The 15,849-nt window shown below is 39.8% G+C and overlaps 2 protein-coding genes and 1 non-coding gene across 4 annotated transcripts in view; 2 read left to right on the plus strand and 1 right to left on the minus strand.

Annotated features, from left to right (window-relative positions):
- LOC131953667 (uncharacterized) overlaps positions 1-6,479 on the plus strand; it is a 9,003-nt gene extending 2,524 nt beyond the window's left edge. The window contains exons 2-5 of the mRNA XM_059316972.1: positions 1-3,694; positions 3,879-4,064; positions 5,279-5,409; positions 6,126-6,479. The exon at positions 1-3,694 is cut by the window's left edge and continues 290 nt beyond it. Of these exons, the coding sequence (XP_059172955.1) occupies positions 1-3,694; positions 3,879-4,064; positions 5,279-5,409; positions 6,126-6,401 (4,287 nt within the window). The 3' untranslated portion in view covers positions 6,402-6,479. The remainder of the gene's footprint in view (positions 3,695-3,878; positions 4,065-5,278; positions 5,410-6,125) is intronic.
- Positions 6,480-8,787: 2,308 nt separating this feature from the next.
- Positions 8,788-8,858, minus strand: Trnag-gcc (transfer RNA glycine (anticodon GCC)). Its single transcript has one exon. It is a non-coding gene; the product is annotated as a tRNA-Gly (tRNA).
- A 238-nt stretch (positions 8,859-9,096) lies between these two features.
- The window catches only part of LOC131953653 (ATP-binding cassette sub-family G member 1), a 65,451-nt gene continuing 58,698 nt past the window's right edge, over positions 9,097-15,849 (plus strand). For both annotated transcript variants that reach the window (XM_059316944.1, XM_059316945.1), the window contains exon 1: positions 9,097-9,216. The gene's annotated coding sequence lies outside the window, so the exon portion shown is untranslated. The remainder of the gene's footprint in view (positions 9,217-15,849) is intronic.

Here is a 15,849-nt window from a genome sequence, read left to right on the forward strand (position 1 = left end):
GATCGCGAGGCCGCGAGAGAAGCGTTCAATGTCAACAATATCTACAGCTTTATACAGGATAAAAAACAGGGGGCGCCACCACAGCAGGGCGGGAGAGATGCCGGAAGTGATGGGAGTAAACAAACAACTCAAAACGAGGCAGGGAATAGTAAAGATAATTCAATGTTAGATGACGATTATTTGCACGACATTGGGAAAATTCTTTATCTTTCTTTTTTTAAACGCTTTGAAGACCACGACACAGGAGACGCTTCTGGTACTGCAGGCAGCAATCAAGAAAAGAAAACCGGAAATCAAATTGTAGAAGCGGATGTGGATTCTTTGAATCCGTCTATAAAACACAAAGTGGTGGATGTGGATAAATGTATTGCCGCAAAGGCCGCCCGGAAAGATCTGATTGGTCAAGACGATACGGACATTGATTCGTTGCGTCCTTCTATTGGCCACAAAGTTGTTGACGTCGACAAATGCATTGCCGCAAAGGCCGCCGGGAAAGAACTCATTGGTCAAGACGATACGGACATTGATTCGTTGCGTCCTTCTATTGGTCACAAAGTCGTTGACGTCGACAAATGTATTGCCGCAAAGGCTGCCGGGAAAGATCTGATTGGTCAAGACGATACGGACATTGATTCGTTGCGTCCTTCTATTGGTCAGAAAGTCGTTGACGTCGACAAATGCATTGCCGCAAAGGCCGCCGGGAAAGAACTCATTGGTCAAGACGATACGGACATTGATTCGTTGCGTCCTTCTATTGGCCACAAAGTCGTTGACGTCGACAAATGTATTGCCGCAAAGGCCGCCGGGAAAGAACTCATTGGTCAAGACGATACGGACATTGATTCGTTGCGTCCTTCTATTGGCCACAAAGTCGTTGACGTCGACAAATGTATTGCCGCAAAGACCGCCGGGAAAGACATTTCCGATGCGGTCATTGAACCAAATATCGACTGCCTCGATCCGTGTTTGTGTCCGTCTATTCCGTTCAAGGTGATGACGTCACACGAGCTCATCGCCGAGAAGAAACAGCTAGCCAGTCAGGATTGCCTCTCTCTTAAAGACAGCCTTGACGTCATGGCTACCAGTCAGTTAAAACAATCCGCAGACGACGTCGGCAGTAAAGGACCTGTTTGTCGAAAAGGTCTGGACAGAATTTTCGGCAGGGGTCGCGCCCAGAAGCGGTTGGATAACTTACAAGTCTGCTGCGATACGTCGAATTCAGTGACGTCATTTCCTGTAGTCTGTGACGTGCTCGAAAAACCCTCGCGCCCTTCGTCATTTCCGGTGTTAGCCGCCACCACCAGCACACCTGGCGGCAAGAAATATTTACCGCGCAAGAAAAAAATGTTGCTGGAAACAGACGAGGCTCTAGCAGACGACCACGTGAGTTGTTCTCAAAGCGGCAGTGGTCAAAGTGTGAGCGATGGTCACACGGGTAAACACCAGGTCACGTGGGTCAGTCATACACATCAGGTGAGACAGGTGTCCGATGACGTCATACACAACACAGACGGGTCAGTTGAGACTGAAGGAAACAAACACTCAAACCCGGATGAGGAGAGTTACTGTGGCCTTGAGAATATGATAAGTGGCGATACAACGGTAGATTCACAAGATCTGATACACATCGAAACGCTGGGCGAGGTCTTGGAGGTCGGCGAATGCGGACGATGTGAACCAAGTGGTGAAACAAAAACTTTTAACGCAGCGGTCGTAAATAACGAAGTAGAGGTAAGTGACACCAACACGGCACAAAACCATAACTACCAAATGAACGCTCTACCAGGAGAAAATACTTCAAATTTTAAACAGTCTTCATACCTCGTAAGTGACGTACTCATGGGTGATGACTTCCTATTATGTGACGTCACCTCCGGTAAAGACAACAGAGACAGCTCTGATACCTGTTGTGAGTTGTCGGATCCAACAGACGAGATGTTCCAACCTGCTGCTACGGCGGGCCACAAGAAGACCGGGGTCTTCATGCCGGTGACGGACCCCACAGCCTTACCCCTAAAACTACAGACCCTCAACCCAGACTCGCCCAACTTCTGCCTAGCCAAAGAACCCCTGGTGGACCTAACCCCGGCCGTACTTGATTACCCATACGACCCCCGCCCTACGACCGAACTTACCAATCCTGCACAAAATCTGACCACAGAAGCAGACAGTGTTGAAGAGTTTGTTGATGTTATTGAGGAAGAAAATAAAACTTTGTGTACAGAAAATGTTATGAAAAATTCAGCGCAACCAGAATACCACAACGGTACAGAGCTAAAGCTCAACAATCCTGAAGTAAAACTAGATTCAAAGGCATGCAGTGTTGAAGAGCTTGAATATATCGAGGTTATTGAAGAAGAATACGAAACTTCGGGTACCGAAAGTTTAATGAAAAATTTAACGCAATCACAGCAACACATTGGTATCGAGCTGAGGCCTAACAATTCCGAACTAGATATAGAGGCTGGCAGTGGTGAAAAGTTTGTCGATGTTATTGAAGAAGAAAACGAAACTTCGGATAACGAAAGTCTAGTGAAATCTTCAGCAAAACCAGAACACGACAACTGTATTGAACCGATGCCTAATAATCCTGAACTAACAGGAGATACAGAGGCAGTCAGTGATGAACGTTCTGAATACGTCGAGTTTGAAAGTTTTGCAGAAGTTGACGAAGCTCTGAGTATAAGAAATTTCTCGAATGTTTCAGCTCAACCAGAACAACATAACGACCCCCATCACGTGACTGAACTAACTAGACCTGAACAAACACAGACTACAGAGACAGGCAGTGTTGAGTATTTTGATTATGTGGTTGTTATAGAGGAAGAAAACGATAATTTTAATCCAGAAAGTTTTTTGAACGTTTCATTCCAACCCGACCCCCACAAAGAACTTACGCTAAATACCCCTGAACTTAAACTAAATACAGAGACAGATTGTGTTGAGGATTCGGAATATATCGAGTTCGAAGTTATAGATGGAGTCAACGAAACTTTGGATATGGGAAGCGCCATGACAGTTCAATCGAGTCAGGTGACCACTGCGTCATCATGTACAAATTCTGATGTACCAATGGAAGCAGACGTAGAGCAGACAACAACGGCCAATCGACACGCATTCTCAGCCACGTCTTTACTGCTCAGTCTTGCTCCTAAAAACTGCAGCACATCTACAGAATCTTCAGAGCTCAAACACACAGAAGAGCTTAAGTTAGCTCCGACTTCTGGTGTAGTGAAACCGTTATTCAATTCAACGGTTAATGACGTCAACATAAACGAGGTAGATATACAGACGTTTCAACAGCAAACACGTGGTCGTAAACTTCCGCCCTGTCTCGTCTGCGGCAATTCCGCTTCAGGTCTCCACTTCGGCGTCAACTCCTGCGAGGCGTGCAACGAGTTTTTCCGACGCGCCCTCAAGCGGAAAAGGAGCTCATCGTGCCCAAACGACGGGGCGTGTGACGTCACCGGAACCAAGCGAGGCGCGTGCGGCGCGTGCCGGTTCCAGAAATGTCTCAAGGCCGGCATGTCACGTGAGCGCATCAAAACAGGACGCTACTCGCATACAAAAGTCGAGCTAGATGCTCTGGAAGCGAAGCAGTTGGACGACGGTGCTACAAGTTCACAACATGCTCAGAATCTAGAACTAATGATAGAAAATCTGAGTTCTGTCTTCTCAAACTTTGATCATTCAGGTAACATCGTTTTTACTAGATTTATACAAAACTTTAAGGTACTGTCTGATAATGAAATTGTAGTTCAATTTTCTTTTAGTTATAAATATACAGATAATTTTGTCAAGCTAGAGCTACAGCGTTTTAATGCTCTGTAAAAACCATATTATTTGAGTGCTAGAAGTTTCATGTTTATATCACGAAGGGGTCCTCTCCGCTCCAGATGTACTACCCAGGGAAAGCTCAGGACTTCCAAAAATCGAAAATTTTATTCGAGATTACATCCGTCTGCTGAATCACATTCCTGGCTACGTGACCTTGTGTGCAGACGACAGGATGACTTTGGCTAAAAAGTCTTGGATGGAATTTTGGATTTTGTCAAAGCTCAAAGGTAGCATTCTTTTTTTTTCCTTCTTCAGAGCTCCGAATTTTTTTAAATGATTCATTTTGGGGTAATTTTTTTAGCGCAATTTCCATTCTGGAGAATTGCGTTTATTAACCCGTCATTTCTGGATGGATGAATGGATGGATGGATGGATGAATGTATGAATGTGTGTCCGCAGCTTTAAGTCGTATCTCCTCCTCAACGAAGCAATATCGAGGACTAGTTCCAAAAGCAAATATGTTAAGCAAGTTACGAGGATGAGCATAGGCCATAAAAATTCAGGTTTCTTTCATGGATTTCCCGGAAAAGCCAAAAAACCTCGAAAAAAAGCAGTTTTTGGCCCATATCTCGGCAACCAGACCACTTAGCGACTTGAAACATGTACCAATCGATTCCTGCCATAATTTAGAACAATATTGCCTAAGAAAGTTTTCAAAAATATCCTTTCGTTCGGTCACAAATTTTTTTTTGAATTAATTAAAATTTTGACCGAATTAGTAGGCATTTTTTCCAACCACACCACACGCGTCATCACGTCATCACGTTCAATAGCTGCGCCATCGCGTTCCATGGCTGCGCCATCATGTTCAGTAGACGCGCAATGGTTTTTAGTCATGTAACTCTATTGTAAATAAAACATGTAAAATACTGAAAAAAAATTAATAAAAAACGTTTTAATAACTAACCAATGGTTTTACTAACCCTGCTCTTGATTTACGCTTCGACAGAGCTATTTTTAGATAACGTAAGGAAATTGCGCTAAAATTGTCACTAGACTTTTTAATTACCTTGTTTATCAGTTTGATCAATGGTTACATTAAATGTGAAAAGGGCAAAAACATTGAAATACAGTTACATTCATTTTAGCGATTAACCAAGTAAACAGCTTGTATTCAGAGTAAATAAAAAATAGTGTGATCAGAACGGAACAAACAAAAAAACAATTTATATAAATATATTATTTAAGGGCATTTTCTTAGTAGACACTGCTTACCTTTTTATGCTTTAAACAGTGGATTCCTACATTGTCGTATAATCTTTTACAAGTTATTTTTAGCCATATGATATTGTACATTGTGATAACATTTCATTCTTTTATTCTTGACGGACACTTCACAAATTTTTTTTTTACTTTTCAACATAAAACATGAAGCGTTAATTTTTTTTTAAATCGTTCTCTGCGAATTTCGTTGATATTTGATTCCTCTTTTATCCAACAGCTGACCGAGTCAGTTACAAGTTCCACGAGTTCCACGAAGAGCTGGGTCAAGAGTTCACCAGTACTGTAAACCCTCTGCTCAACACCATCAGGGAACTGGATCTCTCAACCAACGCTCTCATGCTCATGAAGGTTAACGTTCATCATTCCAACTACATTACAAAATTCATGGTTTACAGCAACACAAAAACAACACATGGCTAAATTCTTAAACTTTTGTTGGGGGGGGGGGGGGGGGGGGCATACACCGATTAAAGTATAATTTTAATATTTGCCTATATCTTTTCTATTTCGTTCAGACGGGGGGGGGGGGGGGGGGGGGCGGAGGGAGGATAGACTTGCTCAGTGTTTCAGACAATTTCCTGTGTGGAGGGGGGGGGGGTCAGGAAGGAGGGTACACTGGTTTAAGTATATATTTTGTAAATAAATTTTATTTCGTTCGTGGAAGGAGGGGTGGGGGTAGGGGGTAGTGAGACATACTTCGGAAGGACGGGGAGGGCACCCAAGAAATGCATGAAACAAATTCTGAACTTGCCTCAGTGGTAGGGCGGGGGCACTGCCTCAATAATCATAAATATTGATAGATGGACTGTCCTATAAACAGAGCATTAGCCTGTTAGCATAAATCTACCTAAATTTTCGTCAAAATGAATATATAAAAGTGTCAGCTGATATTACCATCAATATTAACATTCTAAAAATAGCAGTATTTTTTTTTGTAAGAGCCTATCTTATTTGAATAGATTCATTCTTATTTTTATCCAATCATAAATCGTACAAAAAAAAATAACTAAAGAAAGAAAATAAAAAACTAACAATACACATTCATATTTTTCTCTAACCTCTAGCTTGTAACTTTGACATCGTCAGACTGCATCTCATTAATAAACAAACCGGAAGTTGAACAGCTCCACGCGAGTTTTGTTCAATGCTTACTCCACGAACTTAGGAAGCAGCCATCTTGCATGACGTCATCCAGCCAATCAGTGACCACCTTCAGCCCCGAACAGAGAAAACTTTTCACTGTCGTCATGACTACGCTGAAGGAACTCAGAACGTTGGCGCGAAACTACTGCAAGGTTTATGATCCGAAAAATATTCTCAAATTGTTTAAATCAAACTGATGTAAATTATGTTTTTTCACATTTACGATGCTTTGTAACGTATGAAAAAAATAAAACACTCAAATTAACCCTACTGGTGTGAGTTGTGACTTGAGTACAATCCAGAGTTTCTTCCAGGCATTTCAGCCTACCCCCCCCCCCCCCCCCCCCCGAAAAAAGTCTACCGCCCCCCCCCCCCCCCCGAAAATTTCAAGTGCCCCCCCCCCCCCCCGGAGAAAATAGTCTGGAAGAAGCACTGGGACAGTCGTAGACAGCCCTAAATGCTATAATTTTTTTTTTTTGCCAAATAATAGCATTGTAGCTAACTAACAAAAATATACAATTATTAGTCCGGTGAAACATAATTTTAATTTTAACTTATTTTATTTAGACATACCAGAATTTTTTTTTTAAAGATTGGAAACAGCAACTTGATTGGACGTGCTATTATACTTAATAGACAGGTCTTTGTATATGTAGTATTTTACTTCCATTATATAGACCTTGAAAAGATGTACCCACTAAAGTTAATATCAATTTCATCTATGACAAATTATTTTTAAAAATTCATTTGTAAAAATACTTAGCCTTATTGAGATATCATGTTCTCTACATTTGTCTAAATCAAACAATCATAATCAATCTTACTTTAAACAACCAGCTATGAAAATTGATGCCTATTTTATTGTTGCGCGATTAGCCTTACAGACCTGTTAATGGTTAACCGGCAACAAAGTTTGTCCGCTCAACGTGGTGTGAGAACTGCCATACACTTGGCTTACAATCATCAAAAAAAACAAAATACTGAGAGTTTTTTAAAATGCGGCAGATTTTGATGAATCATTGGACTGAGCTAGGGGAATTATAACTATGGACAGTATGTACTGTGACGGTAAAACCGTTAGGCTAGCTCTATTTTATTCTTCCACCACCCTCTACCTGCTCTATTACTCCCCGCCCCTCTCTACTGCTACGTACAACCATATATTTCGTCCCCCTCGCAGGCCCCTCTCTAGTTGGCTAGATTGTCCACGTGACACACCGCCAATGTTTTAATGAATATAAGGGGATGCAACAAAGAAATCTCGCACTCTTCCAGCACTGAGCTCAGCTGGTGGTGTCACACGCGGCGTTTGGGCCGTCGGCCCTACTCCTACGTGCATGGTTTTGTGTTATTTACTTCATTCATTCTATAATAACTGTATGGTTTGTAATACCTATAAATAAGTATGATTCGTATGTTTAAGTTTTAAAAGTATAATAAATAAAATTGTACTATTGCAGTAACTTTGTGTTTTTTAAGTAACTTATAGTTATTATTTTACTACAGGCCGTAAACTGCGGGCATTGAGTTGACCCGTAGTCATCGGACCTGATTAGTTCGTTGTATACACCGGCCGTAAACCCTTGCCAGAGTCAAGAGGTCATCGGACCAGGTTGTATTACTTTAAGGCTGTAAACTGCGCACATTGAATTGTAGCGTAGTCATCAGACCTTCAGCTTACCACTATTAAGTTTACTTATTGCTACTACTGCATTAGCTGCTGAAACTTATTATTACTTTACCCTGTCCGTGACTTAGTGCACGTGACAGTTGAATACATACTGAAAATTACATTTAATTTTACTATATTCCCGGTAGAGAAGCGGCACAGACCCTCCTACCGGTTGAATACCAGCATTTTACAGATTATCCCAGTTAGTACGCTACCAATATTATTACACTTATCCAATACCGTTAACATGTACATTACCAACCATTAATAACAGAAACATTTTGTGTTTTAACAAAATGTTAATGGAATTGAAAATATGCGATACAAATTATTAAATGTAATAATTTCTACGAACACACTATAAATAGATGCTTAAAATAAGAAAGTATAAGATTAATTTAAAAACAGCTCGTCAACAGAGTAGTTCTCCTCACACATTGTTACAATATTACTAACCCCCACTTTCCACCCCCATCCCCTCTAAATCTAGGAGTATGACGTAATCTCTGAAGTTTAAGGGGTGACAAAAATTGAGGAAAGGGAGAATGCGCACAACAAATTGTGCACTTTTTGTGCGCATAAATTTCTGTTTGTGCTTTTTGGCTGGCTGCGTATTTTTAATTTTTTTTTTCGCATTTTCCCGTTGCCTATTTTACTGGGCACCATTTAATTAAGTCTATCGATTGCAGGATTGCAGGGTTGACAACTCCAATTGTGTTCATTATATCATAATACTGACTTATTTCCCTTGAACGTTTAAAAGTAAGAGCTCATTAATCAATTACGAGTCAGCCTCAGTTAATTACTAGGACGTTTCTTGCTTTAAAATTATAATATGGACTTCTAAAGTACATGATTAGTGTATAGATCTGGTAAGAAAGAAAAATTATTCATTATTTAAAATAAAAAGTTGCATCGACCGGGAATCGAACCCGGGTCACCCGCGTGGCAGGCGAGTATTCTACCACTAGACCACCGATGCCTACATGATGTGGGCGATAATGTATGTATATAAAATAATTTATGAAATTAAAAACAAATTATTAATTTTCAAATTGTTTTAACTATAAAATTATTTTTTTGTCTAAACATTTAAATGACATTGTTTCTAAAAAAATATGTTTGCTTTGCTAATTTTTCTAACTTGTATTAAAAAGCTAAAAAATAAATAAATTATGTCACGTGACAGCTGAAAACTCAAAACGAAAACAAAGGTTATCCAAATTTATCTCAGTGCTCTACTTTGCCTGGTTTACTTTGTTGGATCGGTACTTTTAGTCAATACGTCATCACAGTGGAAACCAGTTGGATTCATTTAGTGACAGATTCTTAAGAAAAAGGTAAGCTTTAAATTATGTCCGATGTGTGTTATTTTTATTGTTGTTTTTCTATGTGGTAGAGTTTTAGGATTTAGTGTCAATTTCTTCCAAGCAAACGTAGATTGATGCTCAGCTATGCATGTGCAGTGACTGCTATTTTTAGCCTCCCGTCAGAAGTGGCATTCCTGCAGAGGCAGCTGTTAATGTTTTCCTACTTTCAGGCATTTGTTTACCCCATCAGCTGATAGTAATAGAATTCTAGAATCCCCCCAAAAAACATCAAGAATTACTAGATCTATGTAGGTATTCATTAAGCCAACTAGTAGATCTAGCTTAGAATGGGCTTAGATCTAAAATCTAATTTGTTGTTTTAGTATTAGGGGCCTAATTTATTTATTTTAACTTGAGGATTAATTTAGAATTTACCTAGGCCTAATTAATTTTATAATTTAAATTTAGTTTAGGCCAGATCTACTTACTTTAGTTACTTAGACTTAGTTTATTTGCCGTTTTCTTTTTGTCGTTTAGCGTATAAAATTTGCCTTTTATTTAGGTTCTTAGTGTTCTATATCTAACTAGTTTTAACTAAATGGATAGGGACCAATACTCAATTTTATAAAAAATAGTAAATAGTGATTCAATACCATATAGTTAAAGTTAATAGTGTGTACTGTGCACTCTTATCTACTAACAACCTGACATGGCTCAGTGGCTTACAGTTCATGAGTTTAACAGCATTGATTTAGCCTAATATATTATATAAGCCCTATGATAAAATGATATATTTAAGCATGAGAAGGCCATATTCAAGTTTCCTTTTTGAAACTTTTTCTAGACTAGATTGACTTGAATTGTTCCTTTGTGGCCCATGAGAAGCAAAGGGCTGCATCCCCATCTCTTCATCGGAGTCGGTTTTGATTGGCTGTCTTTATTTGTGTCCATGTAAACCTGCCAGACCTTATTTCACCTTCTTCTGTCCTCCTCCAGAATTTCCTTGGACAGATTACTCTCCTCTTCTCAGGCTAGATTAGGAAAATACAAGACTTATTATATTTCATTACTCAATGTAGAGATATGGTACTGAGCTAGAAAAGCAGTAGATGTTGCCTGGGTGCCTTCAGCCATTATAGAAATAAAATGGAGGATTCTTCGATTAAGTTGAGGGGCTGTAACTGAAATATTAGACTGAAAGTTTATCTCTATGCTATGGGTACACAAATGGAGGACGGCATAGATATAAGCTGTACGTAGAGTTCTGTAACCAGAGTACAATTAGTTTCAAGGTTTTTAGAGTAGTAGCAACCATTTGTTCTTTCTATAGATGACAGGGTATGTCTATACTGCACTTTGTAAGTGCATCATTTAATCAACCTCAAACAGAGGGTTAGCAGCTTCTTCCTGCACCCAGTGTAGAGATATCAATGTTACCCTATATATATATATATATATATATATATATATATATATATATATATATATATATATATATATATATATATATATATATATATATATATATATATATAAAATATATATGCTTTAACTTTGAGTACTTACTACCAATGTTTCACTTATGTTTGGGTGTTGCACGAAAAATATTTTTAATGAACCCTTACCTAGCATCAGGAAAAATATATATATGTGCTAACCTTGAGTTTCATTGAAAGTACTGCTATTTGCCATTTTCAATATTTTTTTGTGTTGTGTTTTCCAAACAATTTCTGACTTACTAGGTATATTGTGTGTTAGATCATAAGGTAGGCAGAATAGAATAAAGTCACAATGAGGCAGTTGTGTCCAGAAACAGCATTTACTCTACAGGTATTCAAATGAGGTATAAAGTAAAGAAATTAGCCTCAAATAATAATTATGTTGACATCCACTGCATTAAGGCTATATAGATCTATTGTCATTTTTAGCATTCTTGTAGATTCTCTTTTTAGCATTTCATTCCAACATATTCTGAACGAAACAAATAAAAAGGATAAATTATAAACACAATATGTATTTAGTTATACTGTTCAGACTAAATTATCCCTATTTATTTATCAATTAAAAGCAGCTTTCTGTGTGGGTAAAAAGAGCCACCTTAATGAAATAAAGAGAAAGAAAAAATAAATCACTGTCAGTGACAGCTAACAGAACAAAGACAATGACCTACTTAATGAAGCATGTGACCTCACTTCATTAATTACATAAGGTTGTACTTTGACCCTTTAGCTGGGTGTAGTTCTCTAACAGTCTCTTCTAGCTGATGATGTTTTAAATTTTTGGACCAACAAAATGGTGATAACCTTTTACCCCCCTTTCTTTTCACCCAATTCTGCTGATATTTTTTTCTTAAATAGTTGAGGTAAGCAACTTACTTATCTCGGGAAAAAAAACTAAAAAAAAAAATGAAACACTATGTAGGTAACTAGGTCATATAGTTGAGACCGAAAAGTTGGATGGGTTTTTTTTTTGTGTGGAGACTATTTAAGCTGTGAAGTGGATATTTACCACGTTGTGGGTCTTAAGGTATTGCAACAGCTGCACTGTTGTGTCAGACTACCTTTTCTTTACACGAGGAAAAGGTCACGACCTCTGTGTCTTTATTTGCCTTAGGCCGTTGTTTTCAGGTCAAATTCTGTTGTTTTTTTCGGTTTGGTGAATTAACCTTTAGTGTGTTACATAATAGCTGTCCGTTTTTGGTCTAATTTTGTTTTTCGGTTTGGTGAATTAGCCTTTAGTGTGTTACATAATAGCTGTCAGTTTCTGGTCTAAATTTATTTTTTTTGGTTTGGTGAATTAGTCTTTAGTGTGTTACATAACCGTTGTCAGTTTTAGGTCTAATTTAGTTCTAGCGTTTGGCTGCTATCCCGAAGGTCTCGAGTTCGGATCTTGGTTCGGACTCGTGACCAGAGGCGTAGCGACCCTTCCCGGCGCCCGGGGACAAACTTTTCGATTTGCACCCCCCTCAAGATTTCGATTTGCACACCCCCCCCTCAAACTTTCGATTTGCACCCCCCCCCCCCTCAAGTTTTCGATTTGAACCACCCCCCCCCCCCCCCCTCAAACTTTCGATATGCACCCCCATCAACCTTTCAATTTATTTTTCCAACCCATTTTGGCGCCCCCTAAGGTCGGCGCCCGGGGACATATGCCCCCCCTCGCTACGCTACTGCTCGTGACCGATGGACGTCCATGAGTCCACCCAGCTGTGATGGGTACCTGACTAGTGTTAAGGAAACAGGTGACTGGCAAAGTGCTGACCATATACCGAGGTTATTGAAACAGCTGATCTCTACTTCAGCTGCACGAACGGGAGGGAAGGGGGATGTGAACAATGAAAGTATGTGCCTATCAAAATCAAACAGAAGCTTTAATAAACCTAACCATAAATCTGAGTCTACCAATATGGTGCTATACAGCTCAGTTCCAATATTTTACACAATCTCCCAACTCCACTGCGTTTAGCGTGAGTACATCTTTATCTGGCCACGCTGTCATCTTCTAGATATACATAGTCTATACATAACAGCCTTACATTTCATCACTTGTTGACACAGTTTCAGCATACAGAGACTTCTGTGTTTAACATACGTTTGCTGCCTGCCAATCCCTCACCCCGTTTTAATTGAAATGATCCGCTTTTGGTAATTTTATCTGGTCACTTATGACCTGTCTATGTCATATTTTAAACTGCAACAGCCTTAATTTTCATACTGGTGGCTCTGGGCATGTTTCAGCATGTAGGGCTTGAGGTATAGAACAGTACAGCCATGTTTGACGTAGTCTACCGACGTCATCACCAATCGATGTTGAGCCGTTTTGATGGCTTCCTCCCCCGGCTCTGTCCACTCTGTTGTTCACTTATTTATACAAGGATAAGATGTGTTCGGTGGCCTGCAAATATCGCACGGCAATTCGAACCGTGTCGGTCTCTCTCTTAGGCTAGACAAGATCTCTGGTGTGATTTGTTTACCCACGGGCAACTATAATCTCTGGTCATTATTCTATAGGCAGCTATAATATGTGGTCATTATTCAATAGGCAACTATAATCCGGTCATTATTAAATAGAAAACTATAATCTCTGGTTATTATTCAATAGACAACTATAATATGTGGTCTTTATTCAATAGGCAACTATAATCCGGTCATTATTAAATAGACAACTATAATCTCTGGTTATTATTCAATAGGCAACAATAATATGTGGTCATTATTCAATAGCCATAAATATGCAACATAATCTCTTTTCATTATTCATTAGGCAACTAAAATGTATCGTCGTTTTTCAGTAGGAAACTTTAATCCGTAAAACCACAATTTTTATAGACAATTACAATCTGAATCCTTAGTCAATAGGCAACTATATTATGTGAGGCTACTATTTCATAGACAACTATAATCAGTGAGTCAATACTGCAATTGCAGAGGCGTAGCGACCCTTCCCGGCGCCCGGGGACAAACTTTTCGATTTGCACGCCCCCCCCCCCCCCCCCTCAAGATTTCGATTTGCACCCCCCTCAACCTTTCAATTTGTTTTTCCAACCCATTTTGGCGCCCCCTAAGGTCGGCGCCCGGGGACATGTGTCCCCCCTCCCGCCCCCCCCCCCCCCCTCGCTACGCTACTGTGCAGTTGGCAACCAACCATCTTTCAGACCGCAAATCGAAATACGTCTTCACTCATACTTAAATTCAGAGAAAACACTAAGCCATCTATATATGTGTAGAGAGTATTGAATAATGTGACCGACAAAAGAACCATGAGAAATAGAGATGTACCCCGTATTCTATCTGCCGGTGTCAGAGATAACGACGATACTTGAAGCCGAATCTTAAGGACGCCCCCCCCCCCCCTCACACACACAAGATAAAGCACGATTATCGGAGGTACTGGTACTTGTGATTCGATTATGTCAGTGCTGCTATTGGAAAACTTCCTAAAAATGCCTGTAGGCGTAATCTTGAATCAGGCTATGGAACCCGGGCATCCATGCTTTGCCGAGTCAGCATTAGCTAATGTGAGAATCTATTTTTGTGATGGGAAATCAATCGTTAGTTCTCTGTCTTCCAGTCCTAAGAGATGTCGCTGTCGTTCTTCGTGTTCACAGTGTGTCTCTACTTCTTGTTACATACGTTTTCAGGTTCTACTTTTTAATTTTTTTTAACCAGAAACGACATTACACTCAGGTGGGAGGGGGGTGTCTGAATTTTGTGACGGGGGGAGGGTTTAAGAAAGGGTGACATGACACTTTTACATGTTAGAAAGGTGATGTTAGGAAATGAATTTTAGCCGTTATTTCGCGTTTTTAAAAGGCTGTTTTTGTACCTTGTAACCGAAATTGTTGACGAGCTTAGAAAATATTTTAGAAATAATTGTTTAAAAAAAATAACAACTGCACTGCAATGTTAAGGGGTTTTTTGACGCCATTTTAGAGGTGGGTGTGGCTTTTTGTGACGATGCGGAGGTAAAAAAAATCGTTAAAAAGCGTGATGTCATCTATGGATGACCTCTAATGTTGTAAGTCCATTTACCGCTCTACCAGATAGAGTTATGTTTGTTCACGGATGATACGCATTATGTCGGCAGTTTATGTCAGCCTTACTCTACAGCTTTGATCCTGTAGGATTAGCTAATCTCCTAGGTTAATCGAAGTAAGCAGGTCATAGTTGACTTGAGACGAATGATGGTAATTTTTTTGGCAGTAGAGTAGAGCTCTACACATAATTGTCATAGATGTTTGTATACACGGCTGTAGAACTCCACACATCATTGTCATGGATGTTTGTATACACGGCTGTTTAACTCTACATATTGTCATAGCAAGTCATGAGTGAAGCTTTTGGCGGTCATGCTGTGGATGACTGAGTCATACGCTTGTCGTAACCTTTGGTCCGTCATTCAAAGATCAACTTTTGATAAGATATTTATAAGGGTAATAGGCACATTTTGGGGGTAATGTCCTTCAAATTGGAAACGGCTTTACATAGATTCGTGAATAAAGTTGTAGACGGCTAGCAATGTTGCCAGCATTGTTTTAAGTATTTAACAAAGTTAAATTATAGATCTAGTATTTGACTAGATTAAAACTAAATTCCCCTTAGTCCCATCCCTCATCAAAACCAATGATCCTAATCAACTCCCCTCCCATATAAGTAAGCTACCAATACAAACTCTCCTAGAAAGGTGTGAGTTGGTGAAACATGTATGTTAGTATCAGCTTATGTCGGCAGCCTGCGTGTGGCTATGTTGGTTTAAGTTGTGTGATGACGGGCGATACATCCCCTCCCTTTTAATGCTGTCTGCATTGGTCTTAGTTCGTAACCTTCAGACTACATACAACCACATGCAGCCACTAGTTCACTGGTGATCGTTCACTGGTTAAGGCAAAACGGTGTTGTTTGCCGTTAGGGAAGGTTAGCTGACTTTGACGATGACTGAAGTGATGACCTGACTGTGACGATGACTGAAGTGATGACCTGACTTTGACGATGACTGAAGTGCTGACCTGACTGCCGATGACTGACGTGGTGACCAGACTGTGCCGACGGGTAAAGTTTTAGGTCAGTGTCCTGGCTTTATGACTTAAAGCTATAGGTTAATACCTGACTCCCCCTCACCCCCCCCCCCCCCATTCACTCACTACACATCCCTCTTTGATTGCTT

This window comes from Physella acuta, unplaced genomic scaffold (assembly GCF_028476545.2).
Source record: "Physella acuta isolate Inbredline_101_S28 unplaced genomic scaffold, ASM2847654v3 ptg000937l, whole genome shotgun sequence".
NCBI classification, from domain to species: Eukaryota; Metazoa; Mollusca; class Gastropoda; family Physidae; genus Physella; species Physella acuta.